Here is a 21,271-nt window from a genome sequence, read left to right as displayed (position 1 = left end):
AATGTCTTCTAGTTTATAATTTTAACTTCATTATTTTTTACGGCAAAGATGCATACATATGTGATAAACATGAGGCTATTTCTCTGAATAGCTACCATCAACTGCATTTATGCCAAAATTGAGCAGGCATTAAAGATCAGATGTAAAACTCCTTGCAATGCTCTCAGAATCAGTCACAAACCCCTCTCATCATATCACTGTTGTCCTCAAAATGCTGCCCATATAACCCACCTTTTAGGACCACAGAGATAGTAAATGTGAAGGACCAATATCTAGTCTACAGACAGGATTGGGGGTATGGTCTATTCCATGGCTGCAATTTCTTCCTGTATATGTAGGCTGGTGTATGGCCAGGTGTGGCACGAAAGGAAACAGCACCTCATTTGATTTTGTTGGTTTGGACAACATCTTTTGATGTAGCATTAAGTTTCATTAATGGTTGGATTACCTGACTAATCACGGTACCTTAAAACAAAAAGGATAGTCTGCAAGCAGACTATCCTTTTTGTTTTAATCACAAATCCCATGATTTTACTTACAAAAGGCTACGCTCTGAAATTTTTTTTTGCTGGTCATGTGGTAACACTTTATGGTGTTATTCTATAAGCTGTCGGATTTCAGGTCATAACTGAGAACTTGTCTTGTTTCCTGTTATGATGTGCTTTTACAGTTTTACAGCATTCAAATCCTCACCTCCAGTTTCACAGCATTCAAGGTGCTCTATACAAACAGGTTGACAGATGACTTTGTGTTCTTCCCTTTTATCGTTGGGATCCACTGCATAAAAATTCTAGAGTATCTTGAGGTCCATATAAGGCTTTTGACCATTGATTTCTCAATATTCACTGATTAATTCTACTTGTATTACATTATGAAGTGATAGTGTCACTACTATTTCAGCCCATTCCTTTTCAGACTTGTTAATGTGAGTTTCCTTTCCTGTGGTTTAGGGAGTGCAGCTTCACCAGAGTCCTAAGCTCGGGGGTACACCCCCCCGAGCTTAGGACTCTGGCAAAAGAAAAACATAAATATGAAAAAGTTAAAAATAAATAAAATAATGCTGCACCATGGCCAAGCTTGTACTGACACACAGATGCCTTTAACACAAGTATTATATTCATATCTAGTGGTAAACTTCTTCTGCAGTAACAAATTCAATAACTGCTCTTTGTATTGTATATACATCTTGGTAAATGGCCATTTTAGTATTTCAAAGAATAGGAGACAATCACTTCTTTGAATGCCATTAAGTTTCCTAAATCAATGTGGTTATAAGTTAAAAAAATTAGAAACATTACTTTTTACCAGCTTATATATTTAGAACTTTATGCTGATTACTAATAATTTAATACCTGGTGGATCTAGAGGCTTAACTGTAGAAGCATGGACTACCGTGGCTTCCCCTGGTCCCAGCTTATTGGTAGCCCACAAACGAAACATGTACTCTGTAGCAGGTCGTAGATGATAAGCAAAAAACTGTCTCTAAAACAACAATAAAAAAGTATGGATGAAATGGGTGTGTGTGTGAATAATTCTTTATAATTAATATGACCAATAAAAAATTGAGTTGAACCATGATTTTGAAATTAAACATTAAGACAATGAATAATAATGATTATGACACATCATGTAATCCATAAATTGTTATTGTTATCAGGATTTAATTAGCACATTAGCATCTGAGGCCACATCATACTATGTATATTTGTATCTGCAGGTGTATATATTCATGGGCCAATTTTCGCATTGTGCAGGTTGAAAATCCAGAATAATTTATGGGATAAAATCCTAACCTTTCTGCTTGTGAATGTCTAACTACAGCTTTGATTGGCCTCGTCAAAAATTCCTCCATCTCCGAGGTGATTTGACCCTACACCTCTCAAAATGTGACAATGGAAAAACCACTATACTGTCATGAAGGATGTGATCCATAAAGGTTACTTGTTGTGGGCACATTGACTATTTTTGGTCAGAGTGTGCCAGTTTATACAGTATTTATCACACTTCATGTCTGTACAAATGTGGGCTTACTAGATTCAGTTTCTAGACTAAACTGATGACAGGGAGTAATTATCCCACTGAGAAACATGTACTGGTTATGCAAAATTTAAAATTAACAATCATAAAAATGCCTTAAGTTTATGAAGAAGAAAACTATTTTAATTTACTATTGTGAGACATACAATAAATGCAAAACAACTCTAACCACTATAACGATTGATAAACAAACACTGATAACCTTGTCAAGGATTGTGGTCATACTCTTAACATGGTCATTCTTAGAAATTTTTAGTCCAATTTTAATGACAAATTGAAAAATTTGTCATTAAAATTGTCAGAAAAATTTGTCATTAAAGGAAGGGTGCTGCAAACCAAATAATTGCAACACCTTTTATAAACAAGATGGTGTATGGTATCAGGTCGTCAGCTGTTTTATTCATTAAATACTGCATTTTTGAAAATATACAAGGGTTTGACTGTGCTTAGATAAAGGGGCTGTCTGCTTATAATATCAAAGTTTCTCTACAAGTTATGGCAGAATTATAAGTTGTTTTTTGTTTATTTAAAATTTTGCCTAACAGACTTTTTTTTAGTCAGTCAAATAGAAGTAAACAGAATAGAAAGACACTGTTATCTATAACAACTGGTGTTCTACTTGATTTAAATATGCCATTTTACAATTTAGCTCCTTACACTTCACCCCACAAATGTCTGCATTCAGTGTTATCGGGTGATGCCGCAGTTCTGACAGCTGTTTTAACATTAGGAATATTACTGTCTTTTAGACATTTTGGGTTTCTATTACCATGGACTAAAAAAGACAGCATGATGTTATTTTTCTTATGTTGGAACTAGTTTAAGAGGACTGTGCTTAACTCTTGAGTAGAAGACAAGAAACAAAGAGATTTGCTTTCTGTCTTTAGATCCCCCTTGCATAAATGCTACATTTTATAACTAAGAAATAATTAAATTGTTCAATTTTTAATTCAATCCTTTATTTTTGCAAATGCAATAGACATTGATCACTTTGTTACATATACTGAAAACATATAAAGTCGATTCCGGTTATTTGGGACACATTGGACTAGTGCATTTTAGCCTGATTAAGCAGCTGCCCCAATTATCCAAAGTTTCATGTAAACAGTTAAAAATACAATGGACCTCCCGCTTTACAATTGGTTCACTGTACAATCATCAAATCACGTTACAATGGACTCATCATAGAAAAGTACCATTCACTATAGGATGTGTAGTAAGCACCGGTCATTGTGATCACGTTTGTGAACTGACGATTCTAATTAGCGAAAATAGAAGAAATATTACCCACAGGCTATAAAAGTAAAGATATATTAAGCACAAATTTACCCTTTATTACCTCACCAATTAAAAAATTAAATGATACGTGAAAATCGGAAGAATACGCGCGATAACAAGAATAATTAATACATACTGTAATATGTACATACTAACTAGTTAACATTTCTGTTCACTGAAATTTGTGGGTGGGGGTTAAAATTTAAAACAGTAAAAAGATAAGTAATCAATAACAAAGAACACGCACACACAAACTGCAAGTAACACGATACACGTACAAGTGAGAACGGAGTAACAAGTTACAAAGCTTTAGTTTAACTTCGGTTCCAGGAAAATTAATGGAGGCACTGGTTAAAGAAGCACTGCAGGATCATCTGGACAAGAATTCAGTTATAGCTCAGACACAGCATGGGTTTGTTAAGGGCAGGTCTTGTCTGATCAATTTGATTGGATACTATGATGTAGTCACAAAAGAACTGGATGCAGGGAATAACTTTGATATTATATATTTGGATCTTAGAAAGGCTTTTGATACTGTTGCGCATGGAAGACTGCTGCACAAATTGGAGAAGTGTGGCATTCGAGGCAAATTGCTGCTATGGATAAAGGGATGGTTGAGTGGCAGAAGACAGAGAGTGGTAATCAATGGACACTGCTCAACGTGGACTAATGTTATTAGTGGAGTTCCTCAGGGTTCAGTGTTGGGTCCATTGTTGTTTTCTGTATTTATAAATGATATTGATGATGGTGTATCAGGCTTAATGTCCAAGTTTGCAGACGATACAAAGGTTGGCAGGGTTGTTAAGGACACTACTGATACTATGCTGCTGCAACAGGATCTGGAAAGGTTGAGCAGATGGGCTGAGAGGTGGCAAATGAAGTTTAACATTGACAAATGTAAAGTACTACATATGGGAAACAGTAACCCCAGATCAACGTATCAACTCTGTGGTACTACGCTGACAGTGGTAGAGAATGAAAAGGACCTGGGGGTAATTGTGCAGGCAGATATGAAGTTCTCTGAGCAGTGCAGACGAGCTGCAAGAGTAGCTCATGGTGTCTTGTCAATGATATACAGGAATTTTTCTAGCAGGGACAGGGATGTGATTATTCCCTTGTATAAGGCATTGGTCAGGCCACACCTTGAGTACTGTATACAGGTCTGGAGGCCTCATTTCAAGAAGGATGTAGAGCTGCTGGAACGAGTACAGAGAAGGGCAACAAGATTAGTGAATGGAACAAAGGGTTGCTCTTACGAAGAAAGGCTTAAGTTTTGCAAATTACAGAGCCTGGAGACTAGGCATCGCCGAGGTGATCTGATAGAGGTGTACAAGGCTTTGAATGGCTTGAGCATGCTCAATGCCGATGGAATTCTTCCTCTTGCTCAGAATAATCACCTGAGAGGGCATAAATTCAAATTGAGGAAGGACGGATGTCGGATAGATGTGCGGAAATTCGCCTTTAGCCAGCGGGCAGTTGGTTTGTGGAATAGACTTCCATCGCTTGTTGTTGAAGTTGATAGCCTAAACAAATTTAAGGCTCAGCTGGACAGGTATTTCGAACGAATTGAGGGGTGAAATGGGAGTAGTGGTTGTTTTTTTTTTTTTTTTCTTTTATTTTGGCTGATGCTGAATAAGCTTGCTTTCTTGCATCATATGCCTCTACTAATGCTAATGCTAATGCTTTAAAAATAGGAATGAAGAGCAGGTTCTGAAAATTAGTTTTTTTATATGATTGAAAATTTCATGGAAGTGTAAACATATTTCATCATAATAACCCACAGAACTGTGGGTTATTATGATGAGGTCATTGAGGTTGTCACACACATTCTCTCAGATATGCCAAACAAGCTGTACTTGCTACCTGGGAGTCTAAAACACTGATGGAACTGATATTCGGGTGACACTCAAGTCAAAGTGGACCCAATTTCGGCAAAGTCCGGACGGTCTGTGACAGCCAAATCCTCTGCTTGCACCTTCACGATGGTGGGACTGTTAGTAATCCTGGGTATAACCTCCATGCACAAGTAGATGGTGGGTGACCACCCAGGTGTGAACCAACATAAGCAGGGGTCGAGGTGTGGCGCCCACACCACATGGAGAAACGCCGCCCCTCTATGTTACCAGGCAGTACTAGGTGGTAGATGACTCTTATCAACTAGTGAAATACCACCACTTTGCTTATTGGAGGCTTGAAGTGGTGGAATCCATGTTTAGTCTCTAGAGTTAAGTTCCAGTCAACCCTTCCCTATCTCTTCCATCATGCAGTATGATTGATGACTTTTGAGGTTATGATGAATGTTGTGGCGAGATTCAATATTCCTTACATTTTGAGGGAACAGCTCTAAAACGGTGTTCGCAGGCCGGCCGCTAGTTAGTACACCGGACCGAACCTATTGGTAACTCTATAGGAGGCTTCCGGATCAGCTAGTGTATAATCTTGCTACCTCTACTCTGTCAGATAGTGACTGGAGGGAGTCCGAGTAGTGTGTATGCGGGGAGCATTGTCGAGGCCACGTTATGTCAAGGATCTGGGTATATTCTTACCATGTGTACACCATATCCAAAAATTTCATTACTGCATACAGCTTTTCCCACTCACTTTTCTTACTATTGAATACACCATGAATTGTCAAACTAATAGAGCAAGCTTATCTGTGAAAAGATCTAAACCTCCCAAGCACTTCCTAATTCATTTTACAAATATATGTGGTCTCAATTCTAATCTCAATGATGTCCATTTCCACTTGCAGTCTGCCAAACTCCATGTACTTTTTCTGACAGAATCTCAGTTATCGGTTGATTCAACTACTGCTCATCTCAGTTGCCCAAATTATTCGCTGAATGATTCCTTTCACCTCAAAGATGGCACTTGTGCATATGTACATTCCGATATTCCCTGTCAGAGACTTGGCAATTTGGAATCTCCTCTCTTTGATCTTCTCTGGCTTAAAATCTCTCTACCTCATTGTGTCAAATTCATCTGTTGTCTGTACCGTTCTCCCAACTCCAATAATCACTTGGAGCTCTTTGATTTTCTCTCTTTGCAACTTGACTTTCTCCAGTCCAACTTTCCTAACAGTGAGTTAATTTTCCTTGGTGATTTTAATGTTCACAACTCCAGCTGGCTTGTTTTCTAGTCACACTGACCAAGCAGATCAAGATGCTGAGGCTTTTACTAATGACCTAGCACAGATTGTTCATTTACCTACAAGAATACCGGACAATCCTAATCATACAGCCAATACGCTTGATCTTTTTCTCACAAACAACCCTTCTAAGTAAACAGTCGAAGTGAGAGGTCCTTTAGGCACTTCAGATCACAACTTGGTGATTGTCTCTTCTCCAATGGAACCTTTATCTCATGGCTATTCCGAACCTCGTGTTGTTTGGCATTACAAGAATGCAAAATGGGATGACCTGCGAGACTTCTTTTCCTCTTTTCCAGGGTTGGATTACTGTTTCAAAACTTCTGATGTCAACGTTTGCTCAGATCGTGTCAGTGAAATTATTCTTGCAGGAATAGAATCCTTTATCCCACACTCCACTTTAAAATCTCGTCCTTTATCTAAACCTTGGTTTTCCAATAAATGTGCTAAGGCTGTTCAAGAGAAGAATGTTGCATATCGTAATTGGCTTGTTTCTAATTCTTCAGTTTCATTTTCTACTTATACCAAAGCTCGCAACAATTGTAAAATAGTTATTAATCAGTCCCAACTAGAGTTTGAGCAGGCTAAGAGTAGAAAACTTGCTTCTTGCCCTAATGGTAGCCGAGCATTCTGAGCTCTTGCCAAAGCTATTGGCCGCAACTTTTACCCATCTCTGCTCCCACCTCTGTCCAAACCAGATGGTTCTGTTGTCACTTCAGCCAAGGATAAAGCTGACCTGCTAGCATCCCATTTTTCTTCCAGCTCATGTATTAATGATCTTGGTAAAACACCTCCCACCATTCCCAACACGTTCCATTCAATGCCTCCTGTGGTCTTCCGTCAAAAGGATGTCAGAAGGATTTTGATGAATCTTAATGGTAGAAAGCTCCAGGTACTGATGGTATTTGTCCACTTGTTCTCAAAACCTGTGCTCCTGAACTTACTCCTATTCTTTGCCACCTTTTTTCACTTTCTTATTCCAAAGGTGTTTTTCCTTCTGCTTGGAAATTTGCTCATATCCAGCCAGTTCCTAAAAAAAGGGTGACAAATCCCTCCCATCCAATTATCCTCCCATTGCAATTACTTCTACTCTTTCTAAAGTAATGGAGAAATCAATTAACCACCAACTCTTAAACTACCTAGAAACCTTCCGTGTGATCAACGATCGCCAGTATGGATTCCGTCAGTGTCGATCCACTGGTAATACTCTGGCTTATGTTACCCATTTATGGGCTAATTCAATGGAAAGGTTTGGTGAAACACAAGTAGTTTCTCTTGACATCTCAAAGGCTTTTGATCGTGTTTGGCATAAAGGTCTTCTAAACAAGCTTCCATCTTATGGTTTTCCAACTGTTTTTTGTAATTGGTTATCCAGTTTTCTCTCTGATCACTCACTGAAGGTGATGGTAGATGGCTCTCTGTCTTCTAACTTCTCCACTAATGCCGGTGTCCCCCAAGGTTCAGTTCTTTCACCCACTCTTTTCCTCTTGTATATTAATGACCTTCTTCCATTCACTGGAAATCCTAACCATAGTTTTGCCGATGATAGCACGTTGCATTCCATTTTCCATTTTGAGAAACCTTGTCCTGCTCAATCAGCTTCAACTTCTTGAAAATCTGCTACCAATTCCTTAAATGCCGATCTTCAGGTAATTCTCCAGTGGGGCAAAGACAACTTAGTTGATTTCAACCCTTCTAAAGCTCAGTCTTGTGTTATATCTCGCAAAAAGGATTCTTCTGCTCCTATGCTTATGTTTAGTGATACTCCGATTTCTAGGCAAAATGATATCTCTTTTGGGGATTACCCTGACTTCTAATCTCTCTTGGCACAAGCACATTACAAATATTGCTTCCTCTGCATCTAAAAAACTTGGTTTTCTCTTTTGCTCTTGTCGTTACTTTTCTTCCAAACAGCTGCTCATTCTGTATAAATCGCAAATCCGCCCTGCCATGGAATATTGTTCCTACATCTTGGGCGGTGCCCCCAAAACCTCTCTCAGGCTTCCATTCAGAAGAGGGCAGTTAGGTTAATTAATGATTCATCTCTAACAGAGTCTCCCCACTCGCTTTCTCATAGACGTACTGTTTCTGCTGCATGCCTCTTCTACAGATACTTCCATGGGCATTTCTTCTGAATTGGCTTCTATAATTCCCGCTCTCTCTTTCAAAACAGTCCGAACACGTGCCGCCACCAGCCAACATCTATTTACTGTCCAACTTCAAACCCACAGAACTAACTTTTCATCTTCCTCATTTATTCATTCAACTGCCGTTTTCTGGAACAACCTTCCTTCATACGTATTTCCTGAAAATTATAATCTAAAGAAGTTCAAGTCCAATGTCAACAAATATCTTCTTTCGTCTTCTCAACCTCCAACCCAAGCACGGTACTAAGTACTATAGGTTCTAATACCTCTCGTGTTTAGGGTTCACATAAAAAAAATAAAATAAAATAAAAAATAAAATTTAAATGTAAATAAAGTCAAACCTTGGCAATACAAAGTTCAAGGGACCTAAATTTTTACGTTTTGCAATAACAAGGTTTATAGTAATGAGGTCCCGCAAAAGTGTCAAAATTTCACTTTTTTTTTCCTTCCGTATATACTATTGTATATGTCTAAGAATAATAATAAATAGTAATAATATCAAAAATAAATGAAAAAATAATTTAAATAAAATAAAATAATAAAAATAAAAAAATATAACAATAACAGCCTTGTCTAACAATACAGTAATTGGAATAACACATTATTTAAAGATTTTATTTTATTTGTAACATCTGGAAACACATAAGAGAAAGGCAATTAACGGAAATGAAAATATTGTATGCAATAGTTGTTTCTTTATCAACATTACTGCAGGCCAACACATTCTCTAATATTCTCACTGCATTTTGGGCATCTTGTTTTAGATGGCAGTGTGTGTATGCTCCTTCACTTTTGCTGTCACTGGTAACAAAAACACCATTGTTTTTGGTGCTCAGAAGCTCTTCTGGTGTTGGCGTTGATGTGGCAACAACTTCGCCAACAAAATCCATATGCTGCTTCAAATTTGCCAATTTCTCAATGTTGCTATTGCATTCATCTGTTGGACCATGTTTTTCAATGATATTCTTTCCAAAGCCCCTCTTTTTGAAGCAGTTGATTATTACACTTCACTTGATGCAATACTGTCCCAAACAACAACAAGATTATGGATAACATCCAAGACATTCCAATTTGGTTGCAAATTGTTCCCCCTTCTATGTTGCAGATCAAGTACCTTATCAGGCAGGCTCTATATGATCTGTTGTCATTTGTAGTTATGTGGCACAAAACCTGCTGTGGCTATATTGCACCCCTATATGATCTCTTGAGGTTATAAATAATGCCTTGATCCAGTGGCTGCATAAAACTGATAGTATTAGAAGATAAAAACAATAGCCCAATATATTTCCCAAAAGGACTTCAGAAAAAAAAATAACATTTTGATGATTCTAGATCATTGTCTTGGCAGAATGCACTGTACAACAATCTAGAATCATCAAAATGTTCCTTTTTTTCTGAAGTCATTCTTCTGTCCACTTTTCATGACCAAGACAAAAAAATTTTTACTCTAAGCCAAGCTCTTTTATTGGCCTCATAATCAGGGGGTAGTTGGTTTTCTTCTTTAAAACACCTTGGTTTGGAAAACTTACCAATCACAAGTGGGTGTAGTTTTGTACTGCCATCTGAACTGCAGCATAACAGAACAGTTTTTGTTTACTTAATTTTACACAATGATGAGACTCTCCTCAAACAGCAAATTATAAAATAAACCTGTCTAGTCAAGATTAAAATACCGTTTGCATCAATATTTTTCAGGAATGGATCGTACAGAACACAACCAGTCTGTAGCCCTTTCTTTGTTGACTAATGCAGACTTGCCACAAACATTTTGCAAATCTAAGTTATTTCTTTAAATTCAATATTAAAGCTGGCTCCAAATATTCAATCTTTAAATCTTTGGAGCCAGCTACTGAAATTGCATTTGAAATTGCTAATTCCATGTTGCTGAGTTAGATAATTTGCCTTTTCTTGCAAAATTGGACCTGATATTGGCAAATTAGTTGTTGGTACCACTCAAAAAGTTTTGTTTAAAGCTCCTCATATTCTGCACAATGAATTTGTTTCCTGTTTTTTTTTTTTTTTTTTTTATCGCTGGCTCCAGTGTCCTGCACTTCCAAGTTTTTTTCGATTCTTCAGTATTGTAGATAAAGTAGGTAAATGGATGTTGTATTCCTTTGCAACGTCTGTTTTGCTTCATTCAATCCTATCAGCCTCTTCTATAATTTTCAGTTTAATTTCCAGGCTTAATTCCACCAGTTCATGTTTTTTCACCATAACACTGCTAGATGAGATTTAATATAAACAAACTTTTAAGTTAATTTAAACACACTAATTTCTTTTTTGTTAGTGATAAAGTTGTTCTACATGAAAATAGGAGGTGAACAGCATTGCAATGGAATTTTCATCTTAATAATTTTTTTTTAGGAGCATTAGCAACTAAGGCCATATTGCTCCGGGGATATGCGGTGGTTATTCCCTGACCTTTCCGCATCCTCCGTATTTGGTGGTCACAGGCTTGAACCCCGGTCTAATCAAGAATCTTAATAATGGGTGAGTTGCCAGCTGAATTTCACTTTGTAAATGTCTGCATTTCTGAATAAATTATTCATCAGTGCCATCATCCTGAGCTGTTAAGTAGGAATATTAGGATGATACAACCCTTTCAAACCATTTTTGTACTACTGAATTTGAAAAAAAATAAAAAGACAGTGGAAAGGTGGTACACATCTCCTATGAGTTTACTTTTGCTATACTGGAGCACTTCACAACAGCTTGCCTCAACCAGGATTTACATCAGCTAGTTGGATTTTGCAGGTAGAAGTTTGTATTATAAAACTTTTTTTATGCTGCAGATCTCTCATAGTGTGGTCAGCTCTTATTCATATGAAGTCAGGTGGAAGATGCAGTCAGTTCTGTTAAAATGTACATTTTCACAAAGCAAATTTTCTCCAATGCAACTGATATATTAGGGAACAATGCAAGTATAATGCGATTTTTGGGTTGGCTCATGCACGATTTCGTCTGTGAATAACACCAGATGAACACAAAACTCGGAACCAAGCTGAACGTAGTGACCTGCACAGAATATATGCAAGTTTATGAAGCTTAAAAAATATCAAACGTAAAATGTGCGAGAGCTACAGTTACCTTTTACTGTAGTTGTATTGGTCGGAGACACTCTGTTGTCATTCGCTGTATTCACAAGATAACACGTGATACTGTAGGTTCACTCATGTTTTCAGGAGCTCACATTTCTGGAGGTCACTGCCATTAAACAATAAAAACATGCAGTTCCCGGTATATTGGGCTTTTCTGTTAGTGCAATCTAATCATAAACGGGTAGTAAACTTGATCTTATTGAATGCGATAATACCGATAGCTGCAATTCAGTGGGTTTTTACTTATTATGGTGAAATGTGTTTCCTCTTCATTCCTATTATTCAAGCTTCGTAAACTTGTCTCACTCGTGCAATTTGTGCGTCTTGTGTTCGTTGTTTTAAATTTTACAATCCAAAAAAAAAAAAAAAAAAAAAAAAAGAAAGAAAAAAAGAATGTCAGTGAACAGATATATCATTCAAGCAAAACATATCTTGTCAAGGTAAAATGATATATTTACTGCAATATTTATTTATTAGAAATTTAAGGAGTTTAAACCTGCATTAGCAATTTTTGTGGGTTTCCAACTTTTTTTAGTGTTTTTATTTACCACACTGAACATTTTTAGTGGTCTGTTGCTATCCCTATTTTATCAATAAGCCCTGTTGTTTTTAATGTGCGAAATACCATAATGTAGAAATTTTTAGGAACACGACTGCATTGTAGCAGAACTGACTGTATAGAGATATGCCAACAATCAATGTGTAGATCAATAAAAACATACTGCTAGGATAAAATTTTCGTATACAATAACCAAAACGAACTGCTTAGGTGGCAAATAAAAAATGTATTCAGTTTTTGGGACACTTTTCTGTTCCAGGCACTTAAATTTTTTTTTTTTTTTTTTTTTTTGGGGGGGGGGGGGTTCTATTAACCCATGAACAGGTGCACCATAAACCTTAAAAAAAAAAAAAAAATATATATACAGGCATACCTCGAATAACGAATAGGATGCGTTCTACGAAATTACTTCGTTAAGCGAAACTTCGTTTTCAGAGGTAAAAATACTATGGCCAGAATAGGGATACGTTCCTACGTAAAGAAAATGAAAAGCTTTTTTTCCGAACAAAGAAAAGTTTTATTAAATAAACAGTCAACTTACATACAAAGCGAAATCACATTTTAAAATACGAGTCTAAAGTTGTTGTTTATGCTCTTTTTCTCTTGCATTTAGCAATTGCCTATACGGAGTTATTGCATTTAACACTGATCGCTTAACAATAAAACTTCTTCCTAAATCAGGATCATTTTCACTAAAAAAATTTAAAACGTTTTCAATGTCATTTAAGTACCTTTTTTTTAAATCTTTGGTTGTTAACACTTTTTCGGCAGGAACTTCTTTAACTTTGTCTTCGTTGCTAACAAGGTTTTCTAAATCTTCCACTAAAAAAAACATCATCTTCTGCATTCAATAAATTTCTAACATCCTCTTTATCGACATTTTCGAAACCTATTGATTGAGCCATCTGGATAACTTCATTTCTAATTTCTTGGATGTTATTTTCTTCTTCTAGTACAACTTCTGGGCCAAACTCCATTTAAGCATTTCTTAGTGACTTCTTTCCAAGAACTATCAATGTTTTCAATTGCGTTTTTAATGGTGTAGTTTTTCCAAAAAGTTTTAACTGTCATTTCCTCTTTATCCTCTAGTTCAGTTAAACTGCTTAATGTTCGACGCAGATAATAAGCTTTAAATGATGCTATTACTCCCTGATCCAATGGTTGAATCAGGGAAGTTGTGTTTGCTGGAAGAAACACAACTTTGACAGGAATGCATGTGTCCAACGTGTTAAGATCAGTAGGATGTCCCGGAGCATTGTCTAACAACAAAAGAGCTTTTTCTTCAAAGTTGTTTTTTTTTGACAATACCGTTTTACTTCAGGACAAAAGTGGTTAACAAACCAATCAGTAAATAACTCCTTGGTAACCCACGCTTTTCTATTTGCTTTCCATATTACAGGTAAATTCATTTTTATGTTACCTTTTAACGCCCTCGGATTTTCTGAATGGTAAACTAATAACAATTTTAATTTATAATTGTCAGAGGCATTTGATCCAAAGAGTAACGTTAAACGGTCTTTGGCTGCTTTGAACCCAGCAGCTGATTTTTCTTCAATAGAAATGAAGCTTTTTGTTGGTAGCCGTTTCCAGAACAAACCGCTTTCGTCAACATTGAACACCAAATATGGAAAATTTTCGCGTTCAATTATTTCCTTTAGTTTTTCTGGAAACTTATTTGCAGCTTCTCCTGTTAATTTTACACTATGAATCCTGGCCCGTTTTTTAAATTTCTCGAACCAACCACGAGAAGCCCCAAAGGTTTCCGTAATTTCTTCAGTTTGTTTAGATTTCAGGTGATTAAACTGGAATATTTTTTTTTTTATGTTAAATGGGGCTTGAAATTGCCGACTTCTTATATCGAAGCTTCGTTATCAGAGGTAACGTTAACCGAGGTATGCCTGTATGTATATATATATATATATATATATATATATATATATATACTGTACATATATATACATATCAGTGTCGATATTAGTTTTTTTTTTCCCAGTTATTCTGCTTCTGATCTGCACCATTAATTTTTTTTTGTAATTGAAAAAAATGTGGCCTAACAAATGTGGCTTAGTTAAACTTGATTCAATGAAACACCTGCTCATATAATATTTAGTGTTTGCTTGGTACATAGTGAAGTAACACTATAGAAATCTGATACCTACATGTAACACCTTAAAAAAAATAAATAAATTTGTTTTGTTATTATTATTACAGTTTACATTATGACGACTAAAAAAAACTGTCATGTTGATATTTTATTTTTTCAGAGAACTTAAAATGGTGTTTCAATAGCTATATTGCCATTTTCAGTATCTTCTGATCACTTTCATAAAAAATAACTTCTAAAGAGCAGCAAGAAATAATCTCCTCTACCAGTTTTGAAAGATTTTCTCCTTGCCATTAAAATAGGGTGTTGTAGAAACTCTTCAAGAAATCTGATGCCCACGTGGATGTCAAATTTTTTATTAGTGGATAATTCTTCCTGACTCAAGAAACCTGATACATTTCAACTTGGATGGTATCAAGTTTCTTGAATAGGAGAAACACCCATTACTTATTGGCGAATGAAATTTTCAGAGTTGGCGGAGAAAACTGTTTGGCTGCTAACTTTATTTGAAGCTGTTTTAGGAAAGTGAGTGAAGAAGAGTATGAAAATGAAAACTTTGAAAATTATAGTTAGTAAAATACTGTTTTTGAAGTTCTTCAAAAATATGTGAAAACTGGCAGATGCAAGTTAGTTTTGTTTGATAAATAACTACAGTTACACTTAGGTAACTGTAGTTATTTATCAAATAGGTAGTTATTTATTCTGGGGAAAGTAAACTAATTAGATGTATACGGTGTGTGTGTGTGAGCGAGTGAGAGGTGTATAGTGTTATTAACTTTACTACACAGCATACAAAATTATGAGCTATTGCAACAGCAATGTGTACACTAAAACCATAATGTAACATATAGTATCCTATGTTAGTAACATGTATTAGTATTGGCAAAGAGTAGTGAATAACTGATAGACATCTAGTTAAATCTATGGAGTACACAGGTAAATTTATGTTAGACTGTTAAAGAATATAATATATGTAAGACAACGTACAAAATCCCATCGTTGCATACTTTTTTGGGTGACTTTTTTCAAAGGTCAACCACCCTGATTGAAAGGGAAAACAAATAAGGGGTGTTTCTGAGATAATCAGTATGCAGTGTGGCATTATCAATATATATATTTAGGGCTTGAAGATTATGTACTAGTATAGAGTTTTTTTAATTTTATAAAAATTTGTTTATATATAATGTATGTAAAGTAAAATAGGAAGAATGGAAGGCAGAATGGAAAAGCATAGAGAAAAGTGAAAGAACAGATTAAAAAAAGAAACTAGTACTAAAAAGGGTTTAGCGCAAAACAACATTTTAGTACATAGTAAATCACCGAAGTAAATCATCACAACTCATACTGTGAATACCTTCACAACGAGTTGCCTGTTATTGTATTACCTCGAGTCAGCAACACTTCACCGGCAGAGAAGAGTAACGTTACTTATTCTTGGCAGATACCACCACCTAGACAGCACTATTTTGAGGCTTGTTGGCCCCCCACCAACGATGAGGGGGCAACAATCAGGGCACACAGGGAAACATTTCCAAAGCATACCAACTAGTGAGAACTCTTGGGGCAGGCCTAAGGTATAGGTTCATGTGTCCAAGTCGACCAATCATCATCAATACCTCTGCCTGCAATTAGCACTGTTCTGGGACATTGCACGACTGGAAAAGAACTGTCTGCTATGATGAATCAAGGTTCCAGCTGCATCATGCCAATGGATGTGTTGCAGCTGTTCATCCGCTTGCTGTCATATTTTACAGAAAGCAGGTAAATAGCAGCAACCAGGACTGCTGGGCAAAAATAGGGCAGTGGTGGTGGATCATGGTTTGGGTGATGTTTTCATGGAAATCACTATGTGTCTCCCTCATCTCCCTATGGAACAAACCCTCACCCATCAGATCCCACCTGGCATCCTTTTGGACCATATTTTACCCTATGTGGTGATTGTGTATCCAGATGGCACTCGACTCTTTCAACAAGACAATACCCATCACAAGGTCCACACTTTGCAGGAATGATTCAAGGATCAAGACAAGACTGAGTTTTAGGATTGAAATCAACTAAGTTACCTTTGCTCCACTAGAGCACTATCTGGAGAACAGCAATTAGGGAACTGGTAGCAGATATTTTATAAGTTGAAGCTGTTTGAGCAGGGCAAGGTTTCTGAAACTGGAAGTGGGAATGTCATGTGATATCAGCAAAACTATGGATAGGATTTCAAGCCAATGGAGGAAGGTCATAAATATATAAAAAAGGAAAAGTGGGGAAAAGTACTGAAACCTTGCATTAGTGGAAAACTTAGAACACCTGAATTAGTAGAGAACTTAGAAGACAGAGAGCCATCTAGCATCACCTGCTGTGATGGTAAGTGAGCAATCAGAGAGAAAACTGGATACCCGATTACAAAAAACAGTTTTCAAACAATAAGATGGAAGCTTATAGATTGCCAAGTAATTTGAAGATGGAGACCTTTATGCCAAACACAATCAAAAGCCTTTGAAATGACAAGAGCAACTGTTTGAGTTTCATCAAACTTTTCCACTCAATTTGCGAGGTGATCTAATTGAGGTGCATAATAGCTGAATGCTGATGGATTCTTCCTCTTGCTCAAATTATTCGCCTGAGGAAACATAAATTCAAATTCAGGAAGGACAATTGTAGAATAGATGTGTGGAAATTTGCCTTTAGTCAGCGGGCGGTTGATAGTTGGAGCAAACTTCCAACTTTTGTAGCGAGGTCAACAACTTAAATAAGTTCAAGCCAGAACTAGAAAAACATTTGGAGTGAATGGATGGGTGAAATGGGAAAGTTTTTTTTTCCTTTTGGCTGATGCTATATAGCTTGCTGTCTTGCACTATATGCCTCTACTAATGTTAATTTGTCCGTAGGGAGGTAATATGAGCCAGTACAGCACTAGTGAATCGACACTGAAAGAATCGACAATGACGATCATTGACTAGATGGAAGGTTTAAATATAGTTCAAGAATTAGCAGTTAATAGATTTCTCCATTACATTAGAAAGTGTAGAAGTAAATACAATGTGATGCTAATTAGATGAGAGGGATTTTTTCACCCTTTTTAGAAACTGGCTTGATGAGCAACTTTCCAAGCAGAATGAAAAACACCATTAGAATAAGAAAGTGTAAAATGGTGACACAGAACAACAGTACACTCAGTAGCACAGGTTTTGAGAACAACTGGAGAAAAACCATCAAAACTGTTCACAATTCTTTTGACATCCTTTTGAAGGAAGACCACAGGAGGCACTAAATGGAGTGTATTGGGAATGACAGGAGGTGGTTTACCCAGATCATCAATACACAAGTTGGAAAAAAAGTAGAATGCTAGCGGGTCATCTTTATCTTTAGCTGAGAAGGCAATAGAACCATTTGGTTTGGATTGAGGTGGGAACAGAGATGGGCAAAAGTTGCAGCCAATAGCTTTGGCAAGAGACCAGAATGCATGACTACCATTTGGACAAGAAGCAAGTTTTTTACTCTCAGCCTGTTCAAAATTTAATTTGGACTTATAACTGCCTCCCAATTTTTGGGAGGTTTCGTAGGCAGAAAATGAACCCAGAGATTTGAATGCAAGCTGATTGTGATAGGTAACATTCTTACCTTGAACAGCCTTAGTACATTTATTGGAAAACCAAGGTTTAGATAAAGAACGAGATTTTAAGGTGGAGTGTGGAATAAGAGATCATCCCTACAAGAATAATTTCACTGCCACAATCTGAGCAAACTTGACATCAGATGATTTGAAACAGCAATCTGAAAGATGACAGGAGAGGTCTCGTTAAACATCCCATTTTACAGTCTTGTAATGCCAAAAATCATGAGGCTGAGAACGGCCACTAGAGAAAGGTAAGATTGGAGAAGAAATAACCCTTTTACGTACACTTAACCGGGCATGTAGAAGGGTTATTTGTGAGAAAAAGAGAGCAGGAGTGTGGCTGTGTGGTGAGGATTGTCTAGTATTCTGGTAGGTAAATGAACAATCTGTGCGAAGTCATTAGTAATTGCAAAAGCCTCGGCATCTCAACCAGTTGGAAGCATAAACATTAAAATCACCAAGGAAAATTCTCATTGTTTGGAAGGCTGGACTGCAGGAAATCAAGTTTCAAAGGGAGAAGTCAAACAGTTACAAGTGATTGGTGGAGTTGGGAGAACGATAGAAGCAACAGACGAATTTGACAGAATGGGGCAGAGGAATATTAAACCAAAGAACATCAAAAAGAGGAGATTCCAAATTTCTGTCTCTGACAGGGAATATCAGAGCAGACGTAAGCAAAAGTACCACCTTTAAAGCAAAAGGAGTCATACAGTGAATAATTAGGACAACTGAGATGAGCAATAGTTGAATCAACTGATAATTGGTATTCTGTCAGAAAAGTTATGTAGGATTTGGCAGACTACGTAGGAAAGGGACATTATTGAGACTGAAACCGAGACCAGGTATATTTGTGAAATGAATGAGAAAGTGTTTGGAAGTGTTCCTCAAAAATGAGGAACACTTCCTCATTCCTCAAAAATGCTTCCTCATTTTTGCAGATAAGTCTGTTCTATTAGTTTGACTATTCATGATGCATTTGGTAATAAGAAAAGTCAGGGAGGACTTATTGTATGAAGTAATGAAGTTTTTGGTTATGGCATACACACAGCAAGAATATACTCACCTCCTTGACTAACATGGCCTTGACAATGCCCTCCCGCTTACTCACTACTTCAACTCCCTCCAGTCACTATCTGGCAGAGCAGAGGCAGTGAGATTATGCACTAGCTGATCTGGAAGCCTTTTAGAGAGTTACCAATAGATTTGGTCCAGTGGACTATCTAGCAGCCGGCCTGAAAACACCGTTTTAGAGCTGTACTATTGAAATATAAGAAAGATTTGATCTTGTCATTATGTTCATCATAACCTTAAAAGACATTAATCATACTGTATGATGGAAGTGATGGGCTTTGCAATGGAGACCAAACATCAGTTCCACCACTTTAAGCCTCCAATAACCAAAGTGGTGGTATTTCGCTGGTTGATGAGTCATCTACCACCTGGCAATGCAGAGGGGCAGCATCATTCCGCCATGTGAAGTGGTTCGCACCACACCTCATTCCTTCGTGTCTCTTCATCATGAAGGTGCAAGAAAAGGCTTTGCTTATCACACAGTGACCGGAACGTGCCGATTCCTCAGGCCCATTTTTTCTGCTGTTTTCTCTGAATGGTACTGCATCAAATTAGGAAAAAGTGCAATTCTGTAGGTGTATGGCTATGATCCAAAAAACAAAATCACACCCACACACAAGAAAACATCGATTACGAATACCATGCTTATCATATTTATTGATTCATTATGAATTTGTGCCACTGGGAAAATACTAACCAGGAATACTACAAAACTGCATGAAAGCAATTGTGCAATACCATTCCGAGAAAACAGCAGAAAAAATGGACCTCAGGAATTGGCACTTGCACCATGACAACACATCTGCACACTTGGCATTTTTTCAACAAGAATTTCTTGTGAAGCACTCCAGCAGATTTATCTCATCACTGCAGTCACACATCCTCACCAGACTGATTTGTCCCCCCCTTTTTTTCTCCAAACTTAATGCCTCCCTTTAAAGGTCACAGATTTGCAACAACTGAGGAAATTATTCAAAAGGAACCATGGGAACTATTAGCAATTCCAAAAGAAGCCTATCAGGATATTAGCTAGTCTCCAAACTTCTGATCACAGATCATTATATATATATATATATCTGTGTACATGTACATTCACGCAGTCACACACATAAAGTAACACATAGTCAACCTAATTCAGTTTGTTAGCTCGGGTAGCTAACAAACTCAAGAATATTTTGCATCTACATTTACACATGAGGAGTTATTCAGGAAGGGGAATGCCAGAGGTGTATTAAATTCTGGCAGTGAACTCAATGATTTTGTAATAACTCAGAGCAAGGTAGAGGAGAAATTGTTGAAGATAAACATAAGAAAGGCACCTTGGGTGGATGGGATCTATCCAGTTATATTAAAGGAGGCAACAAAGAAAGTAGGCAAACCTTCTTGGACTCGGGAGAAGTACCCATGGACTGGAAATGTGCAAATGTGACCCCAATCCACAAAGGAGGATCAAAGGGAGACACAGGTAATTACAGACCTGTTAGTTTAACTCTGTTCCAGGGAAATTAATGGAGGCACTGGTTAAAGAAGCACTGCAGGATGATCTAGACAATACTTCAGTTACAGTTCAGACACAGCGTGGGTTTGTTAAGGGCGAAGTCTTGTCTGACCAATTTGATTGGATACTATGATGTGGTCACAAAGGAACTGGATACAAAGAATAATTTTGATATCATATACTTGGAGCTTAAGAAGGCTTTAGATTCTTTTGCACATGGAAGACTGCTGTACAAATTGGAGCAGTGCGGCATTGGAGGCAAATTGCTGCTATAGATAAAGGGATGGTTGAGTGGGAGAAGACAGAGTGGTAATCAATGGTCACTGCTCTTCGTGGACAATGTTATTAGTGAAGTTCCCTGGGTTCAGTGTTGGATCCATTGTTTTCTGTATTTATTAATGATACTGATGATGGAATTTCAGGCTTAATGTCTAAGTCTGCAGATGACACAAAGGTTGGCAGGGTTGTTAATGACACTAATGACAGTACACTACTGCAACAGGATCCTGTTGCTCATCTGCTCAACTTTTCTAGATCCTGTTACATTACTGCAACAGAATCTAGAAAAGTTCAGCAGATGAGCAAATCTACTAATGCTAATAAAATGTTTTAATTTTATATACAAACATATACAGTTTCATTTTGGTTCTGCATGATATGCTGAGATATTTAAATATTTCAACAAAACTCATTTATTCATTAGGTGTTAAAATATTATGAA

General features: G+C 37.0%; 1 protein-coding gene across 2 annotated transcripts in view; it reads right to left on the bottom strand.

Annotated features, from left to right (window-relative positions):
- LOC150085814 (neural cell adhesion molecule L1) overlaps window positions 1–21,271 on the bottom strand; it is a 263,360-nt gene that overhangs the window by 96,636 nt on the left and 145,453 nt on the right. For both annotated transcript variants that reach the window (XM_090373501.1, XM_090373502.1), the window contains exon 4: window positions 1,353–1,482. In XM_090373501.1, coding sequence (XP_090229627.1) covers window positions 1,353–1,482 — 130 coding nt within the window. The remainder of the gene's footprint in view (window positions 1–1,352; window positions 1,483–21,271) is intronic.

This window comes from Mastigoproctus giganteus, chromosome 5 (assembly GCF_048544385.1).
Source record: "Mastigoproctus giganteus isolate SK-2022 chromosome 5, ASM4854438v1, whole genome shotgun sequence".
NCBI lineage: Eukaryota > Metazoa > Arthropoda > Arachnida > Uropygi > Thelyphonidae > Mastigoproctus > Mastigoproctus giganteus.
This window is presented reverse-complemented; position numbering and strand designations above follow the sequence as displayed.